Source organism: Lates calcarifer, linkage group LG18, assembly GCF_001640805.2.
Source record: "Lates calcarifer isolate ASB-BC8 linkage group LG18, TLL_Latcal_v3, whole genome shotgun sequence".
NCBI lineage: Eukaryota > Metazoa > Chordata > Actinopteri > Centropomidae > Lates > Lates calcarifer.
This window is the reverse complement of record NC_066850.1, coordinates 727,218-744,745: the sequence shown is the minus strand read 5'-3', so window position 1 is coordinate 744,745 and position 17,528 is coordinate 727,218. Positions and strand designations below refer to the sequence as shown.

Genomic DNA, 17,528 nt, shown 5'->3' with positions numbered 1-17,528 from the left:
GGGAACAGTTAGCTTAGGTTAGCTTGAAGTGACACGATCTGTTAGTCTAGCTTAGCACAAAGACTGGAAGCAGGGGGAACTGTTAGCCTAGCTTAGCAAAAGAAGAAAAATCTGAGTCTGTCTGAGTGAGTTATATTTACTGTAGTTAATAGCAGAGTTAAGACAGAGATCAAACACAACAGGTATTACATGAAAACACGTTTTCTTCTAGTTCTGGAGGAAAAAATATTCAGTGATGATCAGACTGTGTTCTGTTGGTTTGATTGGAAATAATTGAATTTTTGTTTTCAGTGTCACGTGTTTCTATTTTTAAAAACCAGACTGAGTGATTAATAGATTCATCAGCTGATTGACTGATTTTCAGAGTCTGTATTGAAGGAGTTTTCTTTAAGATCAGGAAGTAATCAGTGATCAGATCAGCTGATTTTAGTTTTAGTTAAATCTGTGGTCTGACGTCAGCGTCTGAGGGTTTTATATAATCTCTCTCTGTGAGGTCAAAGGTCAGATCTGGTCTCTGGTCTCTGAGGGAAACCGGAGCCAGGTTTCATGCAGGTGACCTTGATGCAGTCGTGAGGACGACGCTGAGCGAGGAGCCGAGTCTCCTGCTGTCAGAGTTAATGAAAGAACAGCAGATAGCATCAGACTCACCTCCACCTGTCGGACAAACAGGAAATCAGCTGCTGCTCCGTCAGGGAGGACACGCAGTGACAGGCTGAACAGTTTAATGTGAACACATTAAAAACTGTTTATCACATCAGAGACGAGTTTTATTGATCATGTGATCGATCGTCTGCCTTCAGCTCAAACAGGGGCAACGTTTGATGGATTCTATTTGATTTATTTGTTTATTTATTTTTTATCTAGTTATTCTCCTCCTCTGAGAGTGACTGTGATGAAATGTGATGTTCATGCTCCCCTCAGGATGAACCTGTAATAACTTTATTGATCCTTATTAATATTTGCTGTTTTAGCTTCTAAAGCAGCTGATTTCAATCCATCTGACACAAACATTTACTCAGAGGTCAAAGGTCACACAGGATGTTTTAGGCCGTAACTTAACGTTTTACAGACTAATTAACTGGAACTAGAGACAAACAACCACGAGGGGGTGACTCCAGTTTTGTCACATGATACTAAATGTGTTTGGATTGTTGGTCAGCTGAAGACGTCTCAGTCTTTTACTGTTCTGGCTTTTTTCAGACAATTGATTCATTGATTGATCAAAAAACAGATGAACTGATGATGGAAATAATCCTTAGCTGCAGCTTTGAACTGGAATTCATCCAGATGAAGGTTTGGTTTCGACTCTGTTCTTGAAATTTTTATTTGTATTTTTTGAGGATAAATGAATGAACGTCAGTAAGAGTGAATACAGATGTGATGTGGAGACTCCAGCTGTTAAAAAATATATTTAGACATGATTGTGATTGGATATTAAGGAAACACACTCTGAACTCATCAGTAAAACCTGCGGGGGCTTCAAGCACTGTGTTTTCCCAGCTGACAGTGAACGTCTCAGCCTGTTTGCTCTGCTGTTAGTGAACATGACAGAGACATAAACGCCTCCGGTCTCATTAAACAGCCTCGTCCTCCTGCTCAGGTTTATTCTCCAGGAGTTAGACAGGACCCGACTCTGCTCCTTCCTGCAGGGCGGTGTTTGAGATTCAGAGCAGAGATCTGAAGCTGTTCAGGGCCAAATCTAATTACTGGGTCTCTGCAGGACTCTGTTAGACCTCCACCCTGACCTCCACCTCACTGCCCTCTGAAACCACTTCACTGTCCCTCTCATATGTTCTGTAAATCAGATTCTCTGTTCAGTCTCTGATGATAAACCTGTGTTTCCTGATCATGTGTCTTCATGTCTTTATATTCTCCAGAGTTCGTCGGCGTTCCAGGTTTCCCTGAACGACGATGGTCTGATCGTGGCGACTCTGGAGCGTTCAGACCTTCAGGAGAACGTCACAGCGTACGCCGCTCAGATCTCTGGGGAACCTCGGCTGATCCTGGTTCAGTTTGTGAACACCAGCGAGCCTCTGCTGTTCAACACGTCGTTCCACGGCCTCTGCTACTCTGTGGGACTGCTGGTGAAACTGGGACAGACCTGGTCCAGACCCTTAAAGACTGTGTCTGTCCTCACAAGTGAGTTAACAGCCAGAGTTTAGACCAGACCGCCCCGCTCACACAGCAGCACAAAATCAACATTTATTCATATTCTGTTCATATTTATATAATCCACTGTTGTAACTGAAACTGAATCCTTTAATTTTACACTTAAACTTCAAGAAATAAGTTTAATGGATTATTGTCACAGTTCACATTTTTATTTTTTATTTAATCTTTGAAATGAACTGTAGCATCAGCCCTCATGAAATCTGATTTAATTTAGTTTCATTTGAATTTGATCTCCTTTACTTTACTCAAAAAAAGTCCAGAAGAAATGAGTTTAAATAAAGTTCAGAAATGTTTCCAGACAAATTCAACACAGTGAGTCAATCATCACTTAAATTGTTGTGTTTTGTTGTAAATGAAGTTTGTTCTGTGGAGGTTGGTTCAATTAAAAGTTCATAAGCAGAGTTTAATATTTCAGCTGTAGAAACTAATTCAACATCAGATTAAAAGTTTTCTCCTGCAGATTCAGAGTAACTGAAGTTTAAAGTAATGTTAGATTTATTATGTGTTAAAGAGCTGCTCCTGTTTGTCTCCTCAGAGCCTCTTCCTGTTCGCAGTGTTCAGATCTCAGACTACAGAGAGTCTCCAGAGACCGGCGTGGTGTTTGAGATCGACCCCCCCGCCGGAAACGTCTTCAGCAGAGTGAACATCAGCTACACTGAGGGACAGGAGCGACGGTCGATGCTTTATAAAGGTGAGGTCTGAACTCTGAGACTCTGAAGCTGAACTTCAGAAGCTGTGATCTGACGGCTGCCGTCTGTCTCACGTCTGTCGCAGATTTCTACAAAGGAAAGACGGTGTTCAAGCACTGGTTACCGGGGGTGTGTTACCGCAACATCACCTTCCAGCTGATCTCTGAGGCCACCGTGTACCAGACCGCCCTGGTCACACACAGTGACATCACACACACACCTGTACACCACAGGACAGGTAAGAAAACAACAACAACAACAGAAGAACTGAAAATCAACGTTTAGTGAAATCCTCTTCTCGTCTTTGTGACGGTACAGATGATGGTGATGGTGATGCTCATTAATCAGATGAGGCTGAGGAGACCCGGTGACAGTAAACGCATCGTCTGCTGCTGTTTCTGTCGTTTGTGTCGCATCAATAATTCAGATCAGACTCAGCAGGAGGTTTTTACTCTGAGATCTCATCGTTATCATCATCCTCTGCTGAGAGGCTGACATTTAATAAACTGTAAATCATCAGTCACCAGGTTCAACAGGAGAAAACTCTCTGAAAATAAAACAACAACCAAAAACTCAACATTTCAATTTTAAAGGTCTAATTCAATAATAATGACAAAGATTATTATATTCATCATGTTGCTGTGTCCAGGTCACGACTCATTTTATTTAATTTCCCTGAGGGAGTCATCCCAAAGGGATCAATAAAGTCAAGTCCAAGTCTTTAAAATCTCAATGTTGCTTTTTTCCTTTGTTTATTGATTTTATTTTTGTGGAAACAATAAATAAATAATCAATAATCAGTAATAATTAGCATATTGTTAAATGATAATAATGATGATACTTTTACTCCAGTAGGATTTGACTTGTAATGGAGTATTTTTACTCTGGTGCTGTTTGTTTAAAGGCTCTGTGTCTCCTCCTCAGTGCCCTACCCCCCCCTCAACATCTCCCGTAAGATCGTCCACCTGAGTCAGAGGGGGGGTCCAGGTGACCCCCCCAACACGGCCCCTCCAGAGGGGAACCAGGAGAGTCCGGGGCAGGCCTCCTCCACCTCCCGTCGAGCCCGGGACGTCCCACTGATGGGTGAGCAGGAGGAGGAGATCCACGGCGAGGAGGAGAACACCTCGGAGGAGGCGGCGGGAGCCTCCACCCAGATCCCCTTCAGCCCGCCTCAGAACCTGACGGAGACCGCCTCCGTCCGCCTGAACCAGACCACGGAAGCCGAGACTCAGAGCTACTGGCCAGACCCGACTGAGCCGTCGGCGGCTGACAGGGAGGACGAGTTCGTCAACGCCGTGGTGTCGGAGTACGAGGACTCCAACGAGCCGGGCTCGGCCATGGGCCTCCCCTCCGAGCCCTCAGTCCTGCCCACCAGGCTGCCCCCCATCCTGCTGGAGCTGCGCTGGCTGCCGCCCAGACCCCCCACCAGCTACGATGGCTTCAACGTCTACATCTACAGAGACGGGAACTCCACCGAGACCGCCACCGTGGACGAAAACACTCACGAGTTCTTCACCGAGCTGACGGAGCCGGGAACGTACCGAGTCCAGGTCACGACTCTGAGCTCGTCTGGAGACTGTGAGGCCAGAGAGAGCGCCGCCGACACGGGCTTCGCCTTCTACCTCAGTACGTCCACAACACAACCATCAGCAGCAAATCCTCACATTAAGGAGCTGGAACCTGAAAACTGATCTGTTCAGGTCCAGGACCAGGTCCCCTCAAAAACCTCTCAGAGTATTTTTATTTTGCCCTTTAAAAACCTGGACTTTTTACCTTAAAAGGACCTTAATGTTTCAGTTACTGGATTATAATGTGTGAAGGGTTTTAATGTTTTTTTAATGTTTAAATTAAGGGATTATAAAGATTTGAATATTAAGGTACTTTTAATGGATTATCTGAACTGTGGGAATTTATTCGTTTTCCCATAAAATCCCATTAAAATACCTCAGTGACGTCAGTGTCAGTGGGCAGACAGAACCAAACCTTCATGGACTCAGAGACTCAGTGGTTCCATCTGGATCGTGAATCAGTATTTCCTGGTTCTGGATCATGTATCAGTATTTCCTGGTTCCAGGTCCGGGTGGCGAGCTGCTGGAGGAGCTGCGGGAGCGTCCTCAGGCCGTCACCGTCCGCCTGCTGGACTCCAGCACCGCCGCCGTCTCCTGGGCCCCGTCCTCCGAGAACCACAACGGTAGTCTGGTGTCGGTGGTTTCCACGACCTGCCTGAGGCCGAGCCTGAGCCAGAGGATGGAGAACACCTACTGCAGCGAGGTAACGTCTTATAACAAACAACAAAATATAGAAACTTATATTTTATTAAATAAATCGTCATCAGCTGCGTTGAATCTTTTTTCTGCTTTAAATGAATCAGTTTGGGAAACCTTCAGAGTGTGATCAGACTCGGCTTATGTTCGACTTTGAGGTGTGAAAACACAAAACAAGGTGTGAAACATTTTAGCGTCCAGACGCCGGCTGTTCTCAGCAGACTGTGTTTGAGTTGATGAGCGGGACAGGTGAGACCCGAGCAGCCCGTCCATGTTTATTCTGGAAAAACACCGCAGACTGCTCCTTTAGGCTGAAAATCCACTGTAATCGACAGTTTTAAAGCCACGGACAGGACGAAAAATGTTCACAGCTCGACTTTAAAACGAGCATCTTCACTGCTCTCTGTAAATCAGGACTTTGTTTTATAATAACACAGTTCTCTGTCTGACTTTTTACAGGAAAACTCGACGAGTGACATTATTACGAACCTGACGCCCGGAGCTCAGTACAGAGTGGTGGTTTATCACACCAACGGACCCCTGATCAGTCCTCCGTCTGAACCCGTCATCATCGATATTGGTGATTATCCCACGTCTACGTTCACATTTATCCTCGATTATCCTGACCCCCTCCTACTCCTGCTTTAAATGTTGGATATATCTATGTTTTTATGACGTGTCAGAGCCGACCGGCGTCCGTGAGCTGGCCGTTTACCCTCTGAGTCCGACGGCGGTGATCTTGAGCTGGCAGCGTCCGTACCACGTCGCCTTCAGGAAGTACGTCCTGCAGACCTTCTTCTTCAACCCCGTCACCCTGGCCTCTGAGTGGACCACCTACTACGAGATCGCCGCCACCGCCTCCGTCATCGCCTCAGTGGTAAGAGATGAAAACATGAATCCTAATGTTTGTGTTGACCTTTGACCTCTCCTGTAGCTCCCTCTGAACCTCTGAGGAAAATAACCTTTGTTGCATCTATTTGATTCTACTGGTGATTTAAGTCCTCAAAAACACAACAAATCAATTGATCAGTCTGAAATCAGTCAATCAAACAACAACAAAGAGACATGAAGCGACGACAAAGAGGCAGATGGCTGCACCACATCATTTGTTTTGTGTCTCTCTCAGTCTTGTTCTCCTCATGCTTCGGACAAACACAGTTCTTGATTGAAACCTTTCCATCAGTCTGTTTTTATCAGTTTCGTCCCTCAGCTCTTCTTGTTGTGTTTCCTCTCAGAGAGTGACCGACCTGCTGCCCGCCTGGTATTATAATTTCCGTGTTTCCATGGTGACGTGGGGCGACCCGCCGCTCAGCTGCTGCGACAGCTCCACTGTGAGCTTTGTTACAGGTACTGACATGTCTGTTATTAAACTGAGGAAAAATCACCACTTTATATCTGCAGGTTTACGTCTTATTGAATCTTTGATCATCTGTTATTGATTAGAAATGATCTCTGTTTACCCTCCTGTTTACTGCTGACGTCTAAATCTACAGCGACTCCGTCTGTAATTTAACTGTTAACAGATGTAGTTCACAGTAAGGGAAGGTGTTCCTAATATTCTGAGCCGCTCATGTTTCCTCTCACTGATTATTTCCAATCACTTTTGTCAGTGACACACAACACTTCCTGTAGATATTTCCCATACAACCCCCTCCTTTCCCGGGAGGCTTTTAATGTGAAATATCTGCAGGAAGTGTTGAGTTTCACCAACAGTGAAAAAATCAGCATCAACACTTCTGATTATTTCAGTTCAGTTGCTTCTACTTTGCTGTTTTCTCCATTGTTGTGAATGAAAGTCAGCACTTCCTGCAGGTGTTTCACATTAAAAGCCTCCCTGAAAGGAAGGCATAATGTGCAGCTGGTAGGCTTTTAATGTGAAATATCTGCAGGATGTGTTGTGTCATTGACAGTGTTTTGACTTTTTGTTTATTTTACATGTTTATCATCATTTTCAATGAAATATACATTTTTATTTTTTTTTAATTTTATCTATTTTTTTACAGGAACAAATAATAATATTAATCAGTGCAGCTGCTGTCCTCTGGTCAGACGCTGAATTAAAGTAAATCATATTCAGCCTGACACATTAACACTGAAGCAGAACAAGTTACAGTCTGAGGTTTTCACTCACAGCTCCGGAGGCTCCTCACATCTCCTCGGTGGATTACTCTCATGGCGTTCTGTACGTTCGCTGGACTTACGGTGAACTCTTCATCGACCTGTCGCACTCCAGGATGCTGCACTGGCAGGTGGTCGCTGTTGGCAAGAAAGGGCTTGAGAGGAGCTACTCTGTTGATGTGAGTCATTCATTCATTCATTCATTCATTCATCCAGCAACAATGTCCTTTCTTTTAAACATGAACTCTTTGAAAGACTCGTTGAATCTGTTCTTGATGCAGCTCTTTGCGTGTTTTCATGGAAATATTCCAGTAAATGCAGCCTGACAGGTTTAGGATCTCTGGGAACTTTGTGTTCTTCACTAGAATTTCAAATAAAACCTCAGGGATTGAACAGAGTCGACTGACTCACCAACATGCTGCTGCTTACTGAGCAGTTTTTAGACTTTATTTGTCAGAAAATCTGGAACTAAATGTTGCTGAATCTTCTGCATTTTTCTACTTATTCCTATTTTATTCTATTTGCTTTTATTTTCATGGTTTAAGGGGGTTAAGAGACACTTTCCATTACTACAGTTTTCTGCTGTAAAAAGGTATGCAGACACTGCTGCTCATGCACTTGTAGTCTGTTTGAGGTATTAGATCCTGAATGTGATTCTCAGAAACACCTCAAGAGAATTTCTTCAAATTTGGTAGAAACGTTCACTCGGACTCAAGGATAAACGGGTTAGATTTTGGTGGTCTTGGTTGTTGCAGGCACACTGAGCCTCTAACCTGCCTGTTTTTTGTAAATTTCCATCGAACGCAGACTGATGATGCTGGATTGAGAGCTCACAGTGTTGATGTTTAACAGTATTTGCCGTATCAGCTGTTTGGTGAAAGGTTCTGGTCGTGTTTATCTCTTTGGGGAACTCTTAGTTTGTTAAGTGGACACACAAACATGTTTTTACTGACCTGATAATGACACCAGTTTCATTCCTGGTTGAACTTTATCTCTAAACAAGTTTCTGTTGTGTGTTTGGTCCCATTTAAAGCTCAGACTCTGCAGCTGCAGCAGCAGCTTATTATTTCGAGGTCGAGATGAGCTGCTATTGATTATCTCCTCTGGGTCCATTCGATGGTCCAATTAGCAGCAGAGGAATGACCTGCTGTCTCTGCTGCAGGAGCTCTAAATCATCTTCTCCTCTATAAGGCCAATTATGTTCCCAGCAGACTCAGACCTGCCTCATGTCATTAACTGTTTGAGGGTCGGAGGTGCTGCTCGAGGCTTAATTGGCCTGACTGATAGAGCCCATAGTAACAGGGTAAACAGTGTTGGACTTTTAAAACTGTACGAGACACAGTGTCATGGATGGAGGCAAAAAGTTTGGAGCTGTAAAGTTGGAGAATACAGAAAAATCACTGCAAAGTATTTTACAGACACAGAAACTATGGATTCAAGTACAATAAACCACAATCCTAGCTTAAAAATTCCTCATGTTAAAAACACTGCAACAGGATAATGTTTACCTTTTTTGCCTCTGAAGTGATTTTGGGATGTTGGGACGACGTTGGGTGGTTACAGTGTTTTCTGTTTGCCATGGTGAGACGCCTACTTATCCAAAAAACATCACAGTTGACACTGCACTTCCTCAGGTCCTCAGCAAAACACCTGCCAAGTTTGAAGCTGATCAGATCAGCGGTTGTGGAGAAAATCGAAGGACAGACAGAAAGACAGAGATTCCTCCACTTACGGTCAGATATACAGATCCTGTGGTGCTGTGGGAGGTTCGGACGTTAATAATTGGCCGTGAGGATGTGTTTTAAATGGGTACCAGGATCATTTATATTTTATTAAAATACAAATATGTGTGTTTTTGCATTCAGTTTCTGTTAAACAAACTGAACATGAGACAGATTTAGAAAAATAACATGCTTTAACACGAGTGTGTTCAGCCACAATACGTCCCTGTCTTCAGTCTCTACAGTTTGTTAATGAGAGATCTGATCATTTGAGGAAATAGAGAAATCACAGCTGCATAAAGCTTTTGGCTGAGACGAATGAGCAGTGAAATAAACGGATGTGTGATTTTAGGATTTAGATGCAGCTATTTTTAGTTCGTCTTTTCAAGAAGGATTAAACCATATTTAGGAAATGTGTTAGGAAAAATGTTTAATGCTCCTAAAGTCACGTTAAACCAATTCTGTTTTTAGACTGCAGATGTTTTGTTTGAGTAAAGTCAAAGAAATGAAGCTGGTGAACCACAGATTAATGTGATGAATAAACAATAAAGGCAGAAAATTAAAACCGTAAATTCAGATGAAACTTAAGGACACAGCAGAGCAACAGGAATATGTTGTACTAACTCTGTGTGTGTGTGTGTGTGTGTGTGTGTGTGTGTTCCTGTCAGGTGACTCGTAACGTGATGCGGGCCAGCCTCCCTCTGCCTCCAGGTGACATCTACAACCTGACAGTGACGGCGTGCACTGAGCGCAGCAGAAACACCTCCATGCCAAACATCATCAAACTGGGTCAGCATCAACACACACACACACACACACACACACACACACACACACTGTTTTTTAAAGGATATGGGAGATGCGGTCTGATTGGTTAATTGCAAAAACACACCCACGATTCATTAAGAGACTGAGTACAACCCATTGATCCATGAACCTGGAGCTGTGATGTTAAACTAACAGGAGCTGTAGGACTGATCCTAAAACCAGGAAGTCAGTTAGCATGTTAGCATGTTAGCTCTTCCTGTTGTCAGTGTGTTTCTGGTTAAATGTCTGAAATAAGGTCTGAGACATTTTCAGGTTTTGATTCTCCGACATAAAATGGGTCAGTAAATCCCCCACTCCTGATGTTTGAAGCTTTTACCGTGTCTTAAAAAAGGCGGTTGCTAACGAGTGTCTAAATGAGACTACAGAGGTTGTCGGGGACGTTAACATGAAAACCCATCTACTCACCAGTCCACCTTTATAGCCTCGTTGTGTTTCTACTCACGCTCTTTTAAACTATCCTGTTCAGAGCGGGAGGATCAGGTTTAAACTCACTGTGGTTGTTTCTGACCTAATTTCCTCAGAGATGTTGGTTGATGTTGGTCTGAACCTGTTGCTGTGTGTTCGTGTGTCAGCTCTCTGTGGTTAGACCAACACTGTTTTCACTGAAATGAATGAGGAAGCTGTTTTCTGATGCATCACAGGTGAAACAGACCTGCAGGAGAGTCCAGGTGAATCAGAGTAGGCAGACGTCTGTTTAATAATAAAATCATTATTATTTCCTTCAGTCTGATCTCAGCTATACACTAGCTGTTTTTTTACACCCTTAAAGTGAATATGAAACTTAATTTTTTCACTTCCTCTTCTGAGCGTGTTGAAGTATTTTGGTCCTCAGAGGAAGTGTCAGTGTTTTCTGAGGCGCCGCTCGGCTCTAACCTTTACACCAGCAGCGTTTTATTTTCATTTAAACACAGATTAAGGGTTTTATTTCTCTCTGTTCTCTCTGGTTTTGTTTTTGGTGCAGAGCCGGCTCCTCCTCGGTCTCTGTACGCCGTCAACGCCACTCACTCGTCTGTGACGCTGCTTTGGACTGAGGAAGGAGTGGTCGACCACTACCAGGTCCTCTGTAGACCCAACAAAGCCAGCAAAGAGTTCAAGGTAAAACTACTGATTACACGTTTAACTATTTAAAACTAACACATGCTGTGAGCTGCCTGCAGACAGAAAAGGAGAACTGAAGATAATCTGTTACTAAATTTGTGTTGGTTTCCTGACAGTTTAGCGGGTAAAACTTTTCAAACCAGGGTTAGTAATAAAATTACATAACAATGACGTGCAAGAAGGAAAAGAGTAAAAGTGATTTTATGTAAATGAAACATTAAAAAACCATAACTATAAGGATGAGAAATTCATAGATCTCTAAAAAAAAAAGAAAAAAGGTAGAAGTGACAGTGTAAAGTGTCAAAGAAAAAAGAGAAGCGTCAGTAAAAAAAAAAAAAGTTTAAAAAAAAAAGGTGGTGATGGTAACATTTTTAGACCGAAAATAAAAATGATGAGATAAAAGACAAAATTTAAAATTATGAAATAAAAAATTAAGATTATGAGATAGAAAGTCAAATATTCTGAGGACGATTCCTCTGATTTTTTTATTCAGAGTTCAAACTACTGTTTAGACGTTGGAAGAAAATGATATATTTCATTGATCTGAGCAGATTTTATTGGTCTATATTTATGTCCTGAGGCAGGGCAGGAAGAAACAGCACAGGTCAGGTTGTAAATACAAAGTGTTGGAGCTTTTAATGTCTTTAAACTTGGCGATTCTCTGCCGCTTTATTATAAACATTCTTCACCAGGATCCTTAAAAAATCTTAAAAGGAGCTGAATTCACTGACCTAGAAATAAGGTTTTAATTGGTGTTAAAAAAAAATCAAAAAAGTTTCAAAAACGCTAAGACAGGATTTTATAGATTGAGTTTTGTGTTGCAGTCGGTGTGAGATCAGTGTGCGACCTTTGTGTGTGGCAGGTTGTCAGAGTATCAGCAGGATGTTTCTCAGTAATTATGTGCAGGACAGTGACTCATGTTATTAAAGACGACGTGAGGATTTTTCCTGCGGGGGTGACTCAGGCTGCGACGGCTGATTTCTGCCGTCACGTCTTCATCAGTTTAAATAATTATTATCTGGTGTTTTTCAGGCGCGGGAGCCTTTGATCGCCAACTCTCACGTCCTGACAGTTTCTGGTTTGATGCCTTCGTCCACCTACAACTGCACCGTCACCAGCTTCAGCTACAACACGCCCAGCAAACCTGCACACATCAGCATCACTACCGTTGGTAGGTGGCGCTGTCTGCTACACTGACACCAAACACCTTAATTCAAACCAAGGTTTTTATTATGGGCCTCCAGAACTCCCAACTTTTGTTTATTGATTTTAAATTTGACTCGAAATTTTCACACTTCTTCATCACTGATGATTTACAGCTGCTAATTAATAAAATGTTAAATGTTTATCAATGAATATATGCGTGAACTTTAATATATTAGGATTTTAATAAGATGAAATTCAGGGGTTCACCAAAAATGTTGGGTGAAATAGTGGACTCTGATATGTTTTTAATGTATTATCTGTTGTTTAAGAGGTTTTTAATGGGTGAAAACACTTTAAAAATGTATCATATGGCATTAAAACCAATTATGAATCTTTACTTAACTGAAAAATGGATGGTATTCAAGTTTTCTGATCAGTTTTAAGTTGCTTTCATGTCTTAAAGAGCTCTTAAATAAAACAGATAAATTCATTTATCCATTAATAATCCCTTAAAATCACATTAAAAAAAAGATTAAAGAAACGGATGAATTAGTCGTCTAGAAATGGACTTTATAGTGAATTTATCAGGCCGACAGGTGAATATGGAGGAAGAGCTGAGTTTGGAGGAAGGAAATAAAGATCAGTCTATAATACAAACTTGTTTCATGTGTGTTTGCAGCAAAGGAGATGAACCCGAGCGTAGCGGCGATCTCGGCTCTGGCCGTCCTCAGCATCCTGCTCATCAGTCTGCTGGTTCTGTTCCTGCTCGTTCTACGTAAGAAACACCTGCAGATGACCAGGTACAAAACTCCACACATCACATTTGTATCTTCAACAGTTTTGTAGTAAATCCAGTTTCAGCTAGAGTGTGGAGAGAAAACACTGGGTATCACTTCTATTAAAAAAACCTCAGGTCACATGTTTTTTGCTAACCCCAGCTTTGAGGTTGTAGGTTTGTGTTTCAGTTCACAGCCTCCTAAATCATCTGGTTTCTATAAGAGATGAATTCATACAGTGACACTCAGTAATCAGGACATACACTATTTCCTCATGTCATAAGTATAACCAGAATGAAAACCTTCGCTGTGGCCTCAAGAATTATTTAGATCAGAGAGTTTGTGTCTTTATGTTGCTCACCAAGCCAAAACAACTTGAACTAGATTGATGTAAAATCTAATCTAACAAAATAAAAATTGTGATGTTACAGTGACACACATCACCTGGATACCGGTTACTCTGTAACTCAAAATTATGAGTTAGTATCTCATATTTTCAAGTTACTGTCAGTGTTTTTATTTTTTGTCATTCTTTCTTTCATTTAGTTTTTAGATTTTTTTCTGGCAGGAATGTGGCTGAATCTGACTTCTATAAATGTTGTCAGGTGTTTAAATGCATAAATTTAAAAATGCAAAAAACATTTTTTAAATAATCTTTTTTTTTAATCAGTTTACGTTTTTGCTTCATATTTTGACTTTGTATTTCTAGTTTTTAACTATTTTATCAGTAGTTTATATTTTGTCATTTTTTAAATCTATAATGTTTTTCTGTATTTCTAATAACCATGTGCAGAAGGTGGATTATGGGACTGTACCTCCTCCCACTCTCTCACCATGTTTCCTCCTATCAAACTTTTATCATCACATCATATCATACAGTTTGAGTTTTCTGTTATTTTTGCCCTCATACTTTACAGTTCCTCTATTTACTGATTAGTCATCAAATATTTTTGACTTCCCCAAACTGCTCTTTACTTTTCTCACCACTTTTTTCCATCTGTGATGAGTTTGTTGGTGTTTTCTGTTTCAGAGAGTGTGGGGCAGAGACTTTTGTCAACTTCGCTTCATTTGAAAGAGACGGAAAACTTCCTTACAACTGGTAGGACCCTCCCTCCGTTTGTTTTTCATCTTCAAATCACAGTAAAATGTAAAAACGACATCTTTTAAATCAAATTGAAGTTGAAATGATTGAAGCACTTCACAGTCCTGAGACCTGAGTGGATGTTTTTTTTAGCAGATTTTGAGATCCAGTTTGCCTCACACATCCTCAGTTTGGATGTCAAAGCTGCAAACACCCTCGAAAGACACAATCAGAGGCAGATTAGCGGCCCAGTGGGGGATTGAGGAGGCAGATTAGGGATTTGTACATGTAGCTACAGATTTTAGCTTGTATGTGGCACTTTAAACAGCACAAGGCGACAATGATGATGATGGTGAGCTCAACCCCCATCCCCGCCTGATTTGTTTGAACCAGCTGAAATGGGGTGTTTGTTGATGATGAAAGCTCAGGATTTCCCTTAATCTCAGATTAAAGGGACAAAATATCACTTTTGGAGTCTGTTGTGTTAAATTCTACAAAACAAGAAAAGACAATTCACAGTCATTTGTTTAAAAATTAGACTCTTTTTAAAGGAAGAGAAGAAAATGTCTCTTCCAAACCATAATGTGGCTGATGGATCAGATTCAGTCCTACATGTGTGATTTATGACAACCACTCAGATTTGGAGATTTGTGATTAATATAACAGCTGAAAGACGGTCAGTTAAGGCAGAACCTCGGCTTCCATCTGCTGTTGTATTCCATCACTAAATGCACATTTTCCATCAGAGTGTCTTAATGTGACGGTGGTGGTGTTTATGCTTTGACTGTGCATGTCAGCAGACCTCGCTGTTTGGTGTTACAGCAGTGTGGATGTGATGAGGTGACGTCACCACTGATGCAGATGAAAGTCTAAAAAGATCTTTAGAAAACAAAGTTCTTTGCACAACAAGTCCAAATTCGACCCTGTACTGATGCACCAACTTTTAATTTTGTATCTCAAGGCTCGATTCTGGATCTGGTTCTTTTCCTCATTTACATACAGAAGTAGACATTTTATAACAGTTCATTTTTATGCAGATGATACACAATTGTTAAAATACCAAAAGTATAAAACACACCATATGGATTTAAGACACATACCCCAACTTTCTACTTGTTCCCTAAATTTCAAATTTTTGTAGTTTTGTTTAATCTCAAAACTCACCACACATTCTTGACCTACTTTTTTTAGAGGAACAAATTGAAATTAAATTTTGTACATTGATATTTTATGAAGTCAAAGTCAAGTTGAGGCAGTTGTGTCTTTTTAGTGTTGCTACGTATCTGTAAACAATTTCAAAAAGATCAGTTTTATCCATTCATGAGGACCATTTGTCATTTAAAAAAATATTCAATGTAAGTGCAGATAAAGTACCTGCTTAGCAACACAAAACCTTTTAGAGATAAATAAACATGTTCTTTCTCTAAAACTGACTTTCACAAAAGACATAGTCGTCAAAAATGTTAATATAAGCAGATGTTCAGGAACTTTATTTAAACAAAAATGTTAAATGAAATCAGTGGCTATCTGATCAAAGAATAAGTTGATGAATCTGATCAGACATTTGACGTCAACCTTCAGTACAGTTATTTTATAATTCTACAGACATATTTCAGTCTGTACCAAAAAAGACCAAATATTTCACCATTTTCACTCTGAAGCTTAATTTTCAGGAACAGATACTGACGCCTGCTGTGACTGAAAACAACAACAAACAAATATGAGTTTTCAGAAGTATCTGCATCGGTGGGGTCACGACCCGAGCAACACAAATGTTAATGAGATCATCAGGTTCACTAAGGTGGCCGTCACGTGGTTTGACGTCACCACCAAGTGACAAACTGTGGACTGTTTATACGTGGTGAGGGTCCTGGCTGAGTGTTGCATTGTGGGACAGGCCGGGAGGAGCCGCAGTGATGTCACAGACTCAGGCTGGAGGTTGTTTAAATGAGACAGAGCGGCCATTGACGTCCGGCAGCAAACAGACTCTTGTTGTCCTCCAGAGAGACAACGGGACACTTTCTGAACGGCTGCATGATGCATTAACTCTGTGTTCAGCACTAATGTGAAGCTCTCGACGCTCTGTGCCTCTTTACTAATGGAGCACCATGTTCTGTCCCCAACCTATCGCCCCCTGGTGTCTGTTTTTCTTTATTTTCTTTCTTGTTTGTGTTTTTATTTTTATTTTTTATTTGAACCCCCTTCAGGCGAAGAAGCCTCTTTGCCTTCCTTACCCTACTGCCATCCTGCCTTTGGACTGACTATCTTTTGGCTTTTTATATTAATCCTTGGTAAGTAAGCACTTGCTGGCCAAAAACACTGCACTTCAGGGGCATGTCTTAGCAGAGCCACAGCCCACAGTATTGATCAGAGACATTGTTTTACTCTCTATTTGAACCAAGGTGACCTTAGTGAAGAGCCAACACATCACCTCTGGATCCAGAATTCAACAATAAGTCTGGTGTTATTCTGTATTGTTCTGTTTTTCAACAAATCCCATGAAAAGACCAAAACAGACAATGTGGTGTTCCTCAAGGTTCATGTCTGGATCTTCTTCCTCTCTCCATCTCGATGTTTCCACTTCGTTGATAGAAACATATGTATATCACATGCATTTTATGTACAGATTATAATTATACCTACCTGTCAGCCTTGTGATGTGGTTGCCCCCAAGTTGAAATTAACCTTTACATGTCTTATGGTTTTACAAGTTCCTCTCAGAATTAGTAGACATGATCTATTGATTTGTATGCAGATGATATGCAATTCTATCTTCCTGTCAACCCCTCTGACAGGCTGTTAGTAATCTGGCTGCTAAATACAAACAAGAGTGTTAAATGTCTTGTAATCTAACAAGACTGAGATTGTTGTATCTGTTCCAAATATTTGTTCAATTTTCAACAAATCCTGTGAAAGGATTCAATCGACAGTGCAGTAATAGATGCAATGTACCACAAGATTAAATTCTAGGGTGTCTTCTTTTGTCCATTTGAATGCTTCCCCTTTATTATATAATTAGTAGGCATATTATGTCTTTAATGCAGATGATACTCATTTATATATCGCTACCAACCATAAAAATGACACTGAAATAGTGAGATATTCTCAGCAGTCACTGCCACCTCTACAGGTAAAGTTGGTTAAGGTCAGGGAAACATCAGGGTTTGGCTTGAATAACTACTTTGTTGAGGTTAGGGATTGTAAGTGGTTGTGGTTAAGGGAACCAATGTTGACTGCCAGTAGGAAACCGGAAACAAACAGCTGTCTCTGGTGTTAAAGTCCAACTTTTTGTTGGTCTGTCCATCCACCCTTCCTCCAAAAGTGAATTTTGTGATTGTGCTCCCAATGGGCAAGAGTCACCACTAGAGGGCGCTGTCATATGAACATAAAGAAGTGTTGGATATTTGCTGAAACGACTGATGCTTCTACTTTTTAGAGGTGGACAGTCTCAATGATGATGTGGCTAATAGTGATATTGCTCCACTGCTGGTTTGTCGCCTATGGTGTCCCTCGAGGCTCAATTTTAGGCCCTTTGTTGTTCTTAATTTAAACAAGCGATCAAATCTTTGTCAACTGTTATACAGTACTTTATTTTCAGACAATACAAGTGTAATTTATTCTCACAGAAACCTTGA

General features: G+C 41.1%; 1 protein-coding gene across 4 annotated transcripts in view; it reads left to right on the top strand.

The window, feature by feature from the left end:
* The window catches only part of ptpro (protein tyrosine phosphatase receptor type O), a 40,817-nt gene that overhangs the window by 9,950 nt on the left and 13,339 nt on the right, over window positions 1-17,528 (top strand). For 2 of the 4 annotated variants that reach the window (XM_018687427.2, XM_018687426.2), the window contains exons 2-16: window positions 1,878-2,139; window positions 2,708-2,863; window positions 2,947-3,099; window positions 3,786-4,487; window positions 4,936-5,132; window positions 5,585-5,705; window positions 5,809-6,002; window positions 6,361-6,472; window positions 7,259-7,422; window positions 9,633-9,753; window positions 10,754-10,887; window positions 11,923-12,061; window positions 12,716-12,836; window positions 13,843-13,911; window positions 16,101-16,184. In XM_018687427.2, the coding sequence (XP_018542943.1) occupies window positions 1,878-2,139; window positions 2,708-2,863; window positions 2,947-3,099; window positions 3,786-4,487; window positions 4,936-5,132; window positions 5,585-5,705; window positions 5,809-6,002; window positions 6,361-6,472; window positions 7,259-7,422; window positions 9,633-9,753; window positions 10,754-10,887; window positions 11,923-12,061; window positions 12,716-12,836; window positions 13,843-13,911; window positions 16,101-16,184 (2,729 nt within the window). The remainder of the gene's footprint in view (window positions 1-1,877; window positions 2,140-2,707; window positions 2,864-2,946; window positions 3,100-3,785; window positions 4,488-4,935; window positions 5,133-5,584; window positions 5,706-5,808; window positions 6,003-6,360; window positions 6,473-7,258; window positions 7,423-9,632; window positions 9,754-10,753; window positions 10,888-11,922; window positions 12,062-12,715; window positions 12,837-13,842; window positions 13,912-16,100; window positions 16,185-17,528) is intronic. The other 2 variants (XM_018687429.2, XM_018687430.2) reach the window with 1 other exon arrangement.